This window comes from Strigops habroptila, chromosome 19 (genome assembly GCF_004027225.2).
Source record: "Strigops habroptila isolate Jane chromosome 19, bStrHab1.2.pri, whole genome shotgun sequence".
Lineage (NCBI taxonomy): Eukaryota > Metazoa > Chordata > Aves > Psittaciformes > Psittacidae > Strigops > Strigops habroptila.
The window spans coordinates 800,727-814,063 of record NC_044295.2 but is presented as its reverse complement, the minus strand read 5'-3'; the positions used below and the strand labels follow the sequence as shown (position 1 = coordinate 814,063).

General features: G+C 54.3%; 2 protein-coding genes and 1 long non-coding RNA gene across 9 annotated transcripts; all 3 read left to right on the top strand.

The window, feature by feature from the left end:
- The first annotated feature begins 317 nt into the window (after window positions 1-317).
- LOC115617780 lies at window positions 318-732 on the top strand. Its single transcript, XR_003994680.1, has 2 exons — window positions 318-412; window positions 588-732. It is a non-coding gene; the product is annotated as an uncharacterized LOC115617780 (long non-coding RNA).
- A 211-nt stretch (window positions 733-943) lies between these two features.
- LOC115617772 (RAD52 motif-containing protein 1-like) lies at window positions 944-6,092 on the top strand. Of its 7 annotated transcripts, XR_003994665.1 has the most exons (9): window positions 944-1,042; window positions 1,726-1,905; window positions 2,110-2,232; window positions 2,360-2,484; window positions 2,572-2,734; window positions 3,211-3,309; window positions 3,941-4,036; window positions 4,348-4,436; window positions 5,810-6,092. XR_003994665.1 is itself a non-coding variant. In XM_030508644.1 (7 exons), exons 1-7 carry the CDS (start codon window positions 956-958, stop codon window positions 5,897-5,899), a joined length of 831 nt encoding a protein of 276 aa, XP_030364504.1. In that variant the 5' UTR covers window positions 944-955; the 3' UTR covers window positions 5,900-6,059. The 7 variants fall into 7 exon arrangements, 3 of the variants coding, with proteins under 3 accessions (XP_030364504.1, XP_030364503.1, XP_030364506.1); XR_003994664.1 differs by lacking the exon at window positions 2,360-2,484 and having other exon boundaries at window positions 5,810-6,059; XR_003994663.1 differs by lacking the exon at window positions 2,360-2,484 and having other exon boundaries at window positions 2,545-2,734; window positions 5,810-6,059.
- A 1,269-nt stretch (window positions 6,093-7,361) lies between these two features.
- LOC115617770 (leucine-rich repeat-containing protein 37A2-like) lies at window positions 7,362-12,823 on the top strand. Its single transcript, XM_030508641.1, has 12 exons — window positions 7,362-7,455; window positions 7,767-7,838; window positions 8,096-8,167; window positions 8,600-8,680; window positions 9,051-9,122; window positions 9,237-9,311; window positions 9,771-9,889; window positions 9,996-11,023; window positions 11,137-11,232; window positions 11,671-11,729; window positions 11,865-11,931; window positions 12,461-12,823. Exons 4-12 carry the CDS (start codon window positions 8,661-8,663, stop codon window positions 12,692-12,694), a joined length of 1,770 nt encoding a protein of 589 aa, XP_030364501.1. The 5' UTR covers window positions 7,362-7,455; window positions 7,767-7,838; window positions 8,096-8,167; window positions 8,600-8,660; the 3' UTR covers window positions 12,695-12,823.
- Window positions 12,824-13,337: the final 514 nt, after the last annotated feature.

Sequence of the window (13,337 nt, the reverse complement as noted above, 5' to 3'; positions counted from 1 at the left end):
CCTTGTAGCCCCCTTCAGACACTGGAAGCTGCTCTGAGGTCTCCGCGCAGCTTCTCTTCTCCAGGCTCAACAGCCCCAATGTTCTCAGCCTGGCTCCATACAGGAGGTGCCAGGCACAGGCCAGGCCAAGCACCGGCATTAGGTGGGTTAAAGAGGATTGACCAGGGCGAGGGGCCGGGCTGAGGCTTTGCTGAGAGCCCCGCGTTGGGATCGCTGAGATGTTCCCGTTGGGCCTGGGGGGGATCTCGCTGGGGTTGATTTTGAGGCATTTCACTCTCCAACTGCGGCTCCCCTTTGCCGCCTGGATCCCGCCAGGATCCAGCTGATGCGGTGCTGGAAGAGCATCAGGACTCGGAGCTGTTGCTTGAAGAAGGGAGAGAAGAGACGAGGCCGAAGCAGTAGCACTTGCCCAGTAAACACCCAACCCTGCAGCGACCCCACGCACTATTTCCTATTTATTTCCAGTTCCAGAGCACCAAAACCAATATAGTGGAGCCTCAGCGCTCCCCCGCTCTTTGAGCTTTAAGAGCGGCCAAATCTGGGATGAAGGCACTCCAGAACACCCTGAAAGTTACTTTTGTTGCCAGCTTCTCCCTAATGAGACCTATGTCCTTGGTCTGAGGACGTTTGACCCTCGGGGACAGCTTCCCCCTACCCTGCTCCTGCCCCTCGCTGGCCGCGGCTGCCCTGCTCCTTGTAAAGATAAGCGGAGAATAAACACGCTACTGCCGACGTGTGTCTGGTTTCTAGGGAGGGAGGACGAGCTGCTGCGGGGACAGGGTGGTGTGGGGCTGAAAGGGGGTAAATTGGGGCTTGGATACAGCAGGTTTGGGGCTGGGGGGTGTATTTGCGGTGCTCCTCCCTCCCTCCGCGCCGAGGCTCGGCGGTTGGGCGGGCGGTTGGGCGGGCGGTTGGGCGGGCGATGCCGGGCGGGAGGCGGGCCCCGGGCCCCGGCATGGCGGAGGTGGTGGACTTCCGGGTGCTCTCGGGGAGCGACCAGACGCTGCTGGTTTGGGGGTTGGAGCCGGAGCCGGGGCTGGAGGTGAGGCGAAGGCTCGGAGCGGGGCCAGGGTCCCCCCCTCCGAGGCTGGGCAGCGGGGTCCCCCCCAGCGTCCCTCTTCCCCCAGCGCTAAGGCCCTCTCTATGCTGATGGCTTCACCTGTATGCTAATAGCGTATTTTTTAATCCCTTTTATATTTTTGGGGTTGTTTTACTCGTATTTTAGTTTCCTGGTGTCCCCGAGGCATTCTGGCTGCAGGGCCAGCGCAGGGTGGTTCGTGTCCCCCCCGCAGCAAAACTGCACAGATCCCAGCGCAAGATGGAGCAAGACCCCGTCATCTGCCAGCAAAATACTGCGCTAAAAGCTTAGGCAAAGAGTGTTCCCACCCAAGGGATGGTGGAAAGCAAAGGGGGTCCGGGATGAGGGTGATGCGGGGACAGAAAGCCTCGTGTCTGACTTGGCTCTCCCCCCAGTGCAGAGGCTGGATGATATTGGAGATAAGGGCAGAGATGCAGCAAAGTTGAGCTTATTGTTACGGAGAGATGCTCATCTTCAGCCTCACTGATTGTTCCAGGGCTTACTCCTGTTAAACAGTACTAAAAGCTTTCCTCATTTTCTAGGTAATCAGGTCTTGTGAGTAGTCCTCTTTCTGTCACTGTCACTCAGCTCTTCAAGCACCCATAGATATTTCAAAAGACCCATTCTTTTCTCTTTCTTTTCCTCAGCATTCCCTGTTTTCAGCGTTTTCCAGGTTTGGACCGCTCTACTCTGTGCGGGCGCACAGGAATGCTGCTGTGGCAGGGCCTGGTTATTGCGCTGTTATCAAGTTTTATTCAGCTGGAGATGCCAGCAGAGCCCAGCGCACATGCAATGGGCAAAGGCTGTTTCAGAAGTCTCCCTTGAAGGTAAGCAGAATGTGCAAGTGAAACCTGCAGGACTCGGCACTTCCAACAGCAGGGAGGAATCACATGGAATACTTGTTGGTGTCAGTGATGCTTCCTGTGCAAAAAGTTTACTAACTTGTGGCTGGGTGCTACTCAGAGGTGGCGTGTCGTAGTGGGAACCTTACAGCAGAGCCTGGCTAAGCAGGGTTCTTCTTTCCTGGACAGGTTTGTGTTTGCACCAAGCAGAAGGGGTTTCAGCACCAAGTCCTCGCTCTCAGCAGCAACAAGTGCCAGGAGTTGGCCAACCACTACCTTGGCTTTAACGGCTGGTCCAGTCGCATCATCACAGTAAGGGGCCTTTATATTCACCCATCATCCTTCCCCTCATCCTCTTCTTAATTATAGTGGTTGGTGGAATGAGAAGAATTGTCCTCAAATCAGCAAATAAGAGACAGTTACAGGAGCTGTATTTCAGACCACAATTGGGGGTATTTTGAAAGCATGGGGAGAGAAGATTGCTATGGGTGAGGGCATTTCCTTGGCTTCTGCTCTGCTTCCACCCCGGCTTTCTGCCTTGGAGTCCCAGGCTGTGCAGAGAAGGTGTGTAGTACGTAGGCATAGCCCTAAGTGTTCATAACATCCCCTTCCTATCTAATCCAGATGAATTATCTGTGGCCTTCCCAACAGCTGCAGAATGTATCTGGCTTTGGTGGTGAGGATGAGGAAGTGGGAAGGACGTTAGAGAAGCAATCTGTGAAATACCTGTGTGCTGTGGAGCTGACGCTGCCCAAACATGGGGTGTGCACCAGAGGAGTTGCCCTTGCCGAGGCAGACGTAGAGAACAGTGCAGGTATGTTCTGGGTGCAACTGGAAGTCTCTCTTAGCAGCTCTCACAGGCACTGGTCAGTCTTGCTTGTACACAGTTTGCGGGTCTGAATTTAGCTGGAGGCAAGGATCTGAGCTGCTGTGCTATGCAGCAAGGGATCCTGAACATGCCTCTTCCCTCCCTGATTCACACCAGTATCACTTTCCTACCCTCTGTTCTCTCCCTCTTGCCTGCAGCGTTATCATTCCTCATCACAGCCACTTCTGTGCCTGTGTTTGTGCTGCCTCCTGCCCTGGGCAGGCTCCTGGCACAGGCCTGAGGATCATGTGCTGCCATGTCCTGGCACATGAAACCCCTGTAGGGGTGCTGCTGACGACTCCCAAAACATAACCAGCTTTCTTATCAGACTGTGAAGCTGTTTGATTAGCAAAATGCAGCTGCTGTGCTTCATATGCAGAGCATCATCTTAATATCAATAACATGCTGCTTGTTGCATTCAGATCCTCTCGAGTTGCTCACAGCAACAAGAAGAGTTCAGAAACTCGCAGCTGGGAGAGCTTTGTCTAGTGCCTTTCAGAAGATACTCCTTGTTGTCTTAGGTAAGGCTTGTTTTTGTATTAAACACCAGGGTGTTTGTGCTGATGATATTAGAACTTTCATGATCATTGATACAAATCCTTTTTCTCTGAACTTCTCTTGGGATTCACTGAGACTTGGGGGCTCTCGGGCAAAATGAAGCCTGTGTGTGGTCTGTAATGATTTAACAGAGTGGTTCCACCCTATGAGCTGTGTGAGTGAGAGGAAAATTCACAAGAGGTCAGATTTTTTTGGTGATAAATCAGTCATTGAAATTCCACATTCCAAGGGTGTAAACGCTGGCAGGGCAAGCTTTTTAGCACTACATGTGCATGCCAGATAGGGATGTGAGGAAGTTCTGCTTCCAGGAGTGACATGAAGTGAACTGCAGCACTTTGCATGTTCCTGGCCCAGTTCCAAGCCAGCCAGGTGCCAACAAAGGTCTGTGCCCCACTGTTGTGTTCAGTGTTGCTTCTTTGGGGCTACTGTCTCCTTTGAGTCTCCTTAGAGACTCAAAGGAGACAGGGTTTGAGCCTACCCAGGGGCTGCTAGTTCTGCTTCCTCTGGGTTCCAGGTACTGTGCTCTCTGAGCTTTTAGGTGATGCTATTTAAGTGGTATCTGAGTACTTTACTCTTTTATGCTTATCATGACAGATCCTGATGCGATCAGGTCAGTGCCACTGTCTTCATTCTACAACCTTTCATCTGCCCGATTCTTCCCCTGGCTTCTTTAAGGTGTTCGTTTGAAAGGTGGGTTTCTGGATTCAGATGTTTTGCAGTGCTTCCTGCCTTCTGATCCATCACATGCACAGAGACTGACAATTAACATCTCTCCATGGATTTCTGCTTCCTCATTCTCCACTCCATTTAGTAAGAGCCATTTGGTTTTCTGCAGAGAAGACAAGGGGGAAGGCCAGAGAAAGCAGCACACTCGTTCAGACCAGCCGCTCGCTCTGAAAGCCATTATGAAGCAGAATTATCCCATTTGGAGTTTAGGGTTGGTTTATTGTCATTACACACGGTAGTAACTAACTGTGGCTTTGCTGTTTATTCTGTTTCAGAGAATGGGAAAGTGGCTGTGGAGTACAATTCCTCCCAGGAGGAGCCCACAGACTCCTTAACAGAAGAGGAGCTGAAGGGGCTTGTGCAGGTGAGAGCAGGGGGTGTTTAGCTTTTGTACAGGACCTGTATGTTACCTCTGGGGATTGGAGATACAGCTGTTGACTGTTACAACCTCTGACATCCTCCTGTGCAGCAGTTACCTCCACTTAAATCCCAGGAAGTAATTACATCTTGGAATTGTACAGCATATTAAGGTTTTAAAACTCCTACTTTGTGTATCTGTGGAGAAATGCAGGTGTATTTTAAATGCCACAGGAAAGTGAGAAGTCGGGGTACAGCTTGGTAAGCGTCACACATGACAGTGTCCAGAACAGCTCTTTATAGAATCTGTGAGAGTGAAAATCCCAGTGAAGTCACAGAAGGTTAAATCCAATGGTTTTTTTGCAATAAGTTTTTAAATAACTGAAACTCCCCATCTAGAAATGCACTTCATAAAGAGCCTTACACAGAGGGAATAGTTGTGAAAAGCTTTGGTGAAATCCCTGCAGGTAACTGAGGGATCCGTTTGCATGCACCAAACAGAAATGCCCCAGTACAACAGCAAAACTTGAGTCATCGTGCCCAGTGAGGTGAGTTCTGTGTGCCAGCCGCTGCACACAGGCAGGCATGAGCAGAGGAGCTGCATCTTGCTTAGTCTGAAAAAGACCGCTGCTTACCAGGGGAGATCACTGACATGATGGTCTTTGGACAAAAAGCATCACTCTCACATGGTGCATCCACACGCCCTGTGAGCATGGATGGAAGTGTCTAAGGAACCTTGTGACACGTTACTCTATTTGGTGACGCTGAGTCACCTAGGATCCATGGGCAAAGCTATTTTCCTCCCTGTAGTAAAACAGGAGGATTTTGTTCTGTGAAGTAACTAATGTCCATCAGATTATTTTTTTTTAAGCAGTTGAGAAGATGAAATTCCTGCTGGTTTGTTCTCTCTGCGTTTTCCTCTGTACAGCCCCTTCTATCTTACCTCTCTGAAACCCACAGAGAGCTGACCTCACATGTGCTGACCATAGGAGAAGCGAGCAGGGAAGTTAAACAGAAAGCCTGCTGCTTCTCAAACCTCTCTTTTACCACAAGAGCCATCCCTCTCCTCCCCTGCTGTCTCACTTCCCTTGTGATGGTGTGTGGGAGGTAATTCCAACATGCTCTCTCCACGAGGCACCTTCCAGCCTGATAGGGAGAGGAACAGACAAGAATTCAGAAGGACTTGCTTGGGTGGAGAGCTACTGGGTGTCCTCTTGGCTCATTGCCTTGTGATCTCAGTCAGTTATTCTGAAACAGGAATGTTCCTGAGTTGGTAAATTCTGGAGAGGCTGCCTCAAAAATACCCTGTTTGCAGGTGCAGAGAGGTGAAGCTTAAATATATTATAGAGCAAGAAATTTACTCTGGATTTCTCTTCATAGGTCAATGAATTGTCTTTGGAACAGTTTGACCTCGAAGAAGAAGTTTTGTCTGATCTCAGTTTTGATGATGAGCCAGGAGATGCCATCTAATTAGAGAAGCTCTGTCTTCACATTGTTTCCCAAACTCCTGCAGTGTGTGATTAGGAATGAAAGTCTAATGTTGTGAAATTATTTGTGCGTCATATCCAGCGTTCTCATTTTCTCCAAGTAACAGTGACAGAAATGGGCAGTAAACCTGGTGTTACTAAAATTAAGCCCCAAAATACATGCGGTTTTCAGAGAAGAGGTGTTTTCTTGTTAACTTACCCAGGTCAGCTATATCCGGAAGCCAGCTTAGCTGCATGGTTATTATTTAGACAGCATAAGAGATGAGCATAGCACTTGTAGGAGAATTAAAAGGAACAAGCCCTCCCTGCAAGAGCCTACATACAGTTCAGATAGCCCCAATGTGCTGGAGAAAGCTGGAGATAGCAGCAGAGGTGTTGCCAGCAGGAGCAGCTGTGGTACTTACACACAGAGCACAGCACAGAAAGAAGTACTTCTCTAAGTGAAGTATCTTCTAAAGAAATAAGCCCAAGTCTTGTAGTAATGTGTTGAGCCCCAACTCTAAGTAACTGGGACATTATCACTGTGTAAAGCAAAGATTCTTTCTAATTTCAAACAGGTTTTTCACCAAATTAAGACAAATCGTGTAACCCAGAGTGGTGAACGAACCTCAGAAGCAGCACAAGCAATGGGAAAGGGACAAATCATTAGGATAATAAACCCCTGCTGAGATTTTTAGACCTCTCTTTGGAAAAGAAGCTGATGGAAAAGTGGGAGAGCTCAGGGAAGAGCCACAGGAATGGTTTGAGATCACTCCTGAAATGAGAGAAGTGTGGCCTGTTTAATTTCACACAAAAAGAGAGGAAGGAGGTGATCTGCTTTATAAGGTATGTGATAGTGGGTGAGGATTTTAACTAGGAAGGTGAAGCGGAAACAGAATCTGGTGACTGTTCGCTGCATTAGGAGCAATCCCAGCGGGAAGCCAAGTCCCGTGTCACAATGGGGAACCTCACAGCTGGTTCTCTGGAGATGGAACTCTCTGGAGCAGCTGCACTGTGGCAGCTCCAGGACACACGAGCCCCAGACCTGCTACTGGTCACAGGCGAAGGCTCATGATGTTCTTCCAGAGCTCTGAGCGTCGTGTGCTGCCAACCGCGGCCAGGCCCTGCCCCGCCATGGCGCTGCTGGTGCTGCTGCTGCTGGGCATGGCCCCCGGCCTGGGCCGGCCCCTGGAGCCCTGCCCGGGGCCCTGCCGCTGCCGCGGGCGCCGGCTGGACTGCAGCCGCGCTGCCCTGGCCAGCGTGCCCCCGGCCACCCGCCGACGGCCCTTCTCCGAGCTGTGAGTGCCCCAGAGCTGCGGGCGCTGCCCCGGGACACCCCGAGAGCGGCTGCCGGGGACACGCTGCGTGTGGGGGGCTGATGGGCAGCGCCGAGGGGGCAGCTCCAGGCCAGCCCCGCGGCCACCCCACAGCCCGGGGGCAGGGGAAGGGCTGGTGCTGGGGGTGACGCTGCCAATGGCTTCTCCGCAGGGATCTCACTGGGAACGCGCTCGCCCTCATCCCCCCGCAGGCGTGGAAGGGATACCCGTGGGCAGAGAAGCTGTGAGTATCCCCAGCGTTGGACACGGCACAGGGGTTGCGGGGTCCCCATCCCTCCGCCTGGCTGTCGAGCCCGGGCTGTGCCCAGCACCACACCAGTGCTCGCCATGTGGAGCCGAGGCCGAGCTGCTCAGCAAGGAGGGGTGTGAATCCCCAGGGCTGCTCCATGGCGAGAAGGGCCCTGGGCTGTGTCCCTCCCGCCCCACGGGGCCATCCCTGGGGCTGTGGAACCCGTGCTCGGGCTGCAGCCCGACAGCCCCATTGCCCCTGGAGAGCCGCGGGTGCCACTGCCCGTGTCCGTCTGTCTCTTGCAGGGTCCTCCAGGACAACAGCCTGCGGGCAGTGAAGAGGCGCTCGCTGGAGGGGCTGCTCCTGCTGAGGCACCTGTAGGTACCCCCTGCCCATGGCGGTGGGCACGGCCTCCCCCTGCCCTGGCCCTGCTGCTCAGCCCGCCCCAGGAAGGGCTTTATTCCTGCGGGGATCCCGGCTGCAGCCAGAGCAGAGCAGGGTCTTGGTGCTGTGTCAGAGAGAAACCCCACGTGAAATGAGAGCTGTGGCACGTCTGCGCTGCCAGAGTCAAAGCGCACGAAAGGAAACAGCACAGTGCAAATGTCACCAACGTTTTGCGTTCTCATGTTAACAGGGATTTATCTTACAACAAAATCCAGTCAATTGAGGCACGTGCTTTTGAGAACCTTCCTTTCCTGGAGACGCTGTGAGTTATGGAAGATTCTTCCTGGTGTCTTTGGTGAAGGCTGTTTGCATTTAGAACCTCCTGGTGCTGGGAAATGCTCCCATTAGTTCTAGAAGAAGGACTCCAGTTTCTCCTGCTCAAAGAGCAGCCGAGCTCAGGAGCTCAGGGCATGGCTGGTGGCCGCACCCGGATGGGGGCCATGGTGTGCTTGTGCAAACACAGCCAGAATAGAAGCCATGTCTTGAGGCTTGCTGTGTCCTGGAGCAGAGAGAGATGCAGCACACGTGCGCTTCATCTCCTCTCCTGAACAGGTTAACACACACCAAGAGAGAAAATGGCAGTTTCCTCCCAGTTCCCCCTTGGATGTGGCTGTCCCCTACAAACCAGTGCTGCTTCGCTCCAGCTTCCTGTGGGTCAGACCCGATTCATTTCTGTGGTCTCCTTTTTCCCCAGAAACCTGGAGGGAAATCTCATCACCGAGATCCGGAACGACACCTTCCGGGCATGGCATGGGATGCAGTTCCTGCAGACACTGTGAGTGTTCCAAGGGCTAAGGGTAGCTCAGAGCAGTGGCACTTGTCACTGCGTTCTGCTCACCTCTTGCCCCAAATAGGCGGCAGCATCAATGCTGAATGACAACTCTGGCAGGCCGCAGCTTTGCCTGGCTGGGTGCAGGAACAGAGACAAAGCTCATGGACACTGGGAATGTCAGCAACACTTGTGGGCTTTTGCTCTCTGAGCTGGAGCTAGTCAGGACCTGATGTGTGTTGTGAATCAGCCCATCAGCACCTGCCCCAGCCTCGAGCCTTCATCCCAGGCCCTTCCTCACACACGTAGCACCGAGCCCCTGCCCAGCGCTCCCGTCCCGCACCCCCCGCTCACATGGGGTGTTGGTTCATTTCAGGATCCTGAGCCGTAACCCCCTGTCTGTTATCGAGGACACGTGGTTCTTCAAGCTGCCTTCAGTCACCCATCTGTAAGTACGCACTCCTTGTTAACAGCTCCGCAAGCAGCAGGGACTGGGCTTGTTCCCAGAGCAGAGCCTGGTGCCGCCACCTCAAATGTAATGTGTTTATTCAAACCCTTGCAGGGACCTGAGTGCCACACGAGTGACTCGGCAGACACTGCTCATGCTGCTGCTGAGAACATCCCGCCTGGAAACACTGTGAGTGTGCAGGGACCGGCTCCCACCTCCATCAGATCCCAGCTGCTGGGACAAGGGGTCTGCCTGGGGAACAAACCCACCACCACTACATCAGAACCACCCCAGCAAGCTGAAGGTTTGCTGTTTGCTTCCGAGCACCCCAAAACTGACATGCGAATGGCAAAGTTTTAAATCAAGGTGGGGGCGTTTCTGTTTCAGTTGTATTCTGCGACTAGTTCCATTTTCAAAGTAAACCCAACATTTTGATGCCGATGGAGAAGCCTGTATTCTCCTGGAATCCTGTCTTACGAATGAGGAGAACAAAACTGTCCATTGGGACATTGGGGGTGAGGGGAAGTTTCCCAGAGCCACAGCAGAGACTGAAGCAAACCCCTGACGTGTTTCTGTGCGTCACTTGGGTTGGACTCGCTGCCCTGGGTCGAGATGCTGAGTGTTTGTCCACCAACCTCTGTTCTTTAGCAAGCTGTCCAACAACACAGCCTGCTGCCTCTGCCAGCACAAGCACAGCACCGAGACCCCGTGCAGGACCCTCAGCTTTGACTGCGCGAGCGTGTGCAGCACCAGTGCTCCCCGCTGCGGTAACTGCCCCACAGCCCTGCCCGTGTCCCCCAGCTACAGCGAACCCTCTGAGCCTGGGTCTGGCAGAAAGCTTCTTGTCTCTGATGTGCTCTTGGTGTGTTACAGCTCCTCTGGCAGAGACACCAGGACACCTAATGGGAGCGGTGGCACCCAGGAAGGGGAGCAGCAGCTCCATATTGAAGGTCCAGCCCAAGGAGCCTTTGCTCACAGAGCAGAGAACGGTCACGCTCGCCGTTGTCCTGAGCCTCGCCCGCCCCGATGCGTCGGCACCTTCCCCTCAGCAGCTCTCGAGGCAGGAGGGCAGCACCGCCAAGGAGCTGACACAGATGCTGCAGAGGGTTCAGCACAAGGGCTGGAGCAGCTCCGTTGACACCAGGAGTTTCTATTTCCTGGCAGAGGGGCTCGTGGCACAGCTCAGGACCAAGCTGCACAAGACAATGAGCACCCTGACTCTGCAAATCCCCAGCGCAGCCCGGCCGCTGCAGAGGGATGAGGGGCAGGAGGTGCCAGCAGGGCAGGGAGGAAGAGCCACAAGCTGGCAATATCATGAGCCTGGCTTGGGCTCATCCCAGGCAGAATCCACCATTTTGGAAGCGGCCCAGAGGTTGAACCTCAGTGACGTCCTCCCAGCCTCCAACAACCAGAGAGCACCCATTGCTCCTGTAGCACAGCCCCCTCCACGATACCGAACGGAGGCACCGCATCTGGCCTGGTCTGGCGGGAGTCAGGATCATTCAGACACCGTTGAACAGACCAGCACGGCCGATGGGTTTCAGGATGAGGAGAGTGCAGAAGACCTGGATGAAGCACCATCTCCAGCGCACAACTCTGCTGGGAGTGACACCCTGCTCAGCCACCACCTGCACTCACTGGTGCCAGACCGAGCCGTGCAGAGGTTCGTGGAACACATGGCTCGAGCCCTGCGCGGGGACTGCGGCCTGCCCCAGCTCCAGCCGGCCTGTGCCAGGATGGTCTCGAGGACGGGGCTGCTCCTCAAGCTGCTGAGTGAGAGGCAGTGCGACCCGGAGCCCTCTGACATCCTGAAGCAGTGCGTGTGGGAGGAGGACGCCGGCTCCTCGCCTCCCTGTGCCCAGGTCCAGGCCAGGGAGATGGGCAGCGAGCCTGCAGAGACGGTAGGAGAGAGCCGGGAACTGCTGCATGTGTGTGTCTGGGCAGCGGGGAATGGAAGGGGCCTCCCTTGCCTCTCCTCTCCTTTCCACCCTGATATGCTCTTCTTTTCCCCCAGGAGATGGCCAAGCACACCTCTGGCCACACGCTCCTGCTGGCGATCTCACTGTCCTGCCTCAACACGTTTACTCTCCTGGTGCTGTGCTGCTTCAAGGTGAGCCAAGGATTCATTTGGCAGAGCGCTGCCAGCCAAGCCTTGGGCTGGATGTGCTGGGGAGCACAGGAGATGTTTTCCCAGCCTCGCAGCTTGTTGTGGTGCCTGCACGCTGGAGCTCAGAGGGGTTCAGAGCTGCTGGGAGCAGCTTGTCCTGGCTCCTGTCAGGATCTGTCCCCAGCTCTGCTGTGCAGCTTCCCAGCAGCTCCTTGAGCGGGTCTGTGGCTCCCTCTCATCACAGCCTCTGCCATCAGCCCTTCCCGGGCTCTACCCTGCAATCCCTTGCCCCAGGCGTCCCCTCCCCGGCTCCTCTCCTGGCCTTGCTCTGCTGCAGCACCCGCTGCTTCAGCCATGCAGCAATGCCCCTGCTCCCTGCCCTGAGCCCTGAGTTCCACAAGGAAATCCCCATGTTCCGAGTCTCTGTCTCTCTGTCACCAGGTTTGCGCCAAGAAACGTGACCAGGCTTCCCAAGCCAGCAGCGGTTGTGGCTTGAAAAGGTAACTCCTGCCTGGCCCTGGCCCAACAGGCTCTGCTCCCGCAGCGCCCAGCCCGGCCCAGAGCCCCCCCGACTTCTCCAGCACCGGAGGAGTTCATCCTTCGCTTCTCATCCTTCTGCTCCCGCTTGTTTCCAGCTGCTTTCAGAAGCTGCGGCCCAAGTGCTGGAGCAGGACCAAGGACACGGACACGGACAAGAATGAGGTAAGGGCAGGAGCAGGCGCCAGCTCTGCCCCTCTGCCCGCTCCCTGCCCCGTGCCTGCTTCTCACCTCTCCAACCCCTGCCCTTCCCGGGCACTGTCAGGGCTCGCTCCAGTCGGACCCCCAGTGGCTGCAGTACCTGTACCTGCCCCTCGATGCCCAGCAGCAGGCGTCCCTGGATGAGCTCTACGATGGGGAGGCCTCAGGAGAGGAGGAGGTTTTCAACGAGCGCGGCATAGCGTAAGTGTGATGATGGCGATATCTGCACAGGAGTTCAGCTTTTGGTCCATGTAGGAACTGCTGAGGATTTCCTTGGATTTTGCTTCCTCGGCTGCTTCCTTGGATGCTATTTCCTTGCTGTTATTTCCTTGATGCTATATTTTTAGATGCTATTTCCCTTATGTTGTTTTCTTGGCTGCTATTTCCTGGTTCTTATTCCCTTGCTGGTAATTCCTTGGCTATTCTGTTATTTCCTGGCTCATTATGTCCTTCCTCTTATCTCAGTGCTATTATGTCCTCGCTGTCATTTCAGCTGGTTGAGCATCGGATCCCATTCGGTCACTGCCCACGGGGACTCGTCATGAAGACAGTGGGCTGGTGTTTGGCCATCTGGCCCCAGAGCGCCCCGAGCCCTGGAGCAATGATCTCTCTCCATAGAGAAGGATGCTGCAGGCCCATGGTGAATATCATGGAGTTCAACATGACCAAGTGCTGCCATATGACGAGAAGGCTCCAGAGAGACGTTACAGTATCTCCAAATGCCTGAAAGGGATACAGGAGATCTGGAGAGGCACTTTGTACACAGGCCTGTAATGACAGGACAAGAAAGCTTTAGTTTAGATATTAAGAACAAGTTCTGTGGAATCACCAATAAAACTGTTGGCTTGTTTGTTCACCCCATGTCCTGTGAGTAGATGGATGTGCGCACGTGTGTGCCTGAGCCTGTGCATGTGTGCACACGTGTGTTGCAGCACTGGGAGGGCCATGAACACACGTGTGTGGATGAGGCTCTGCCCCCAAGTGTCTCTGCTTGCACATGTATGTGCCTGCCTGTGAGAACACACGTGCAGCACCTGTGTGTGTGTGTGAAGGAGCGTGCCTGACCCTGGGTCCGTCTGTGTGCATCTGCCCCATCTGTGTGCATGTGTGTGCCCACCTGTGCATGTGTCTGAATTTCCCCTGTTTAAACTCATCACTCCTTGTCCTGTCACTCCAGTCCCTGATGAAGGTCCCTCTCCAGCACCCTTGTAGCCCCCTTCAGACACTGGAAGCTGCTCTGAGGTCTCCGCGCAGCTTCTCTTCTCCAGGCTCAACAGCCCCAATGTTCTCAGCCTGTCTCCATACAGGAGGTGCCAGGCACAGGCCAGGCCAAGCACCGGCATTAGGTGGGTTAAAGAGGATTGACCAGG

What these genes read in the sequence shown, in the direction of transcription:
- LOC115617772 (XM_030508643.1), top strand. Translation starts at nt 956, where the DNA reads ATGGCGGAGGTGGTGGACTTCCGGGTGCTCTCGGGGAGCGACCAGACG. An exon ending in AGCCGGAGCCGGGGCTGGAG is followed by an intron (nt 1,043 to 1,725) that starts GTGAGGCGAAGG and finishes TCTTTTCCTCAG; the next exon opens with CATTCCCTGTTTTCAGCGTT. An exon ending in AGCTGAAGGGGCTTGTGCAG is followed by an intron (nt 4,437 to 5,809) that starts GTGAGAGCAGGG and finishes TTCTCTTCATAG; the next exon opens with GTCAATGAATTGTCTTTGGA.
- LOC115617770 (XM_030508641.1), top strand. Translation starts at nt 8,661, where the DNA reads ATGCAGTTCCTGCAGACACT. An exon ending in CACCAGTGCTCCCCGCTGCG is followed by an intron (nt 9,890 to 9,995) that starts GTAACTGCCCCA and finishes GGTGTGTTACAG; the next exon opens with CTCCTCTGGCAGAGACACCA. An exon ending in CGGACACGGACAAGAATGAG is followed by an intron (nt 11,932 to 12,460) that starts GTAAGGGCAGGA and finishes CTGTCATTTCAG; the next exon opens with CTGGTTGAGCATCGGATCCC.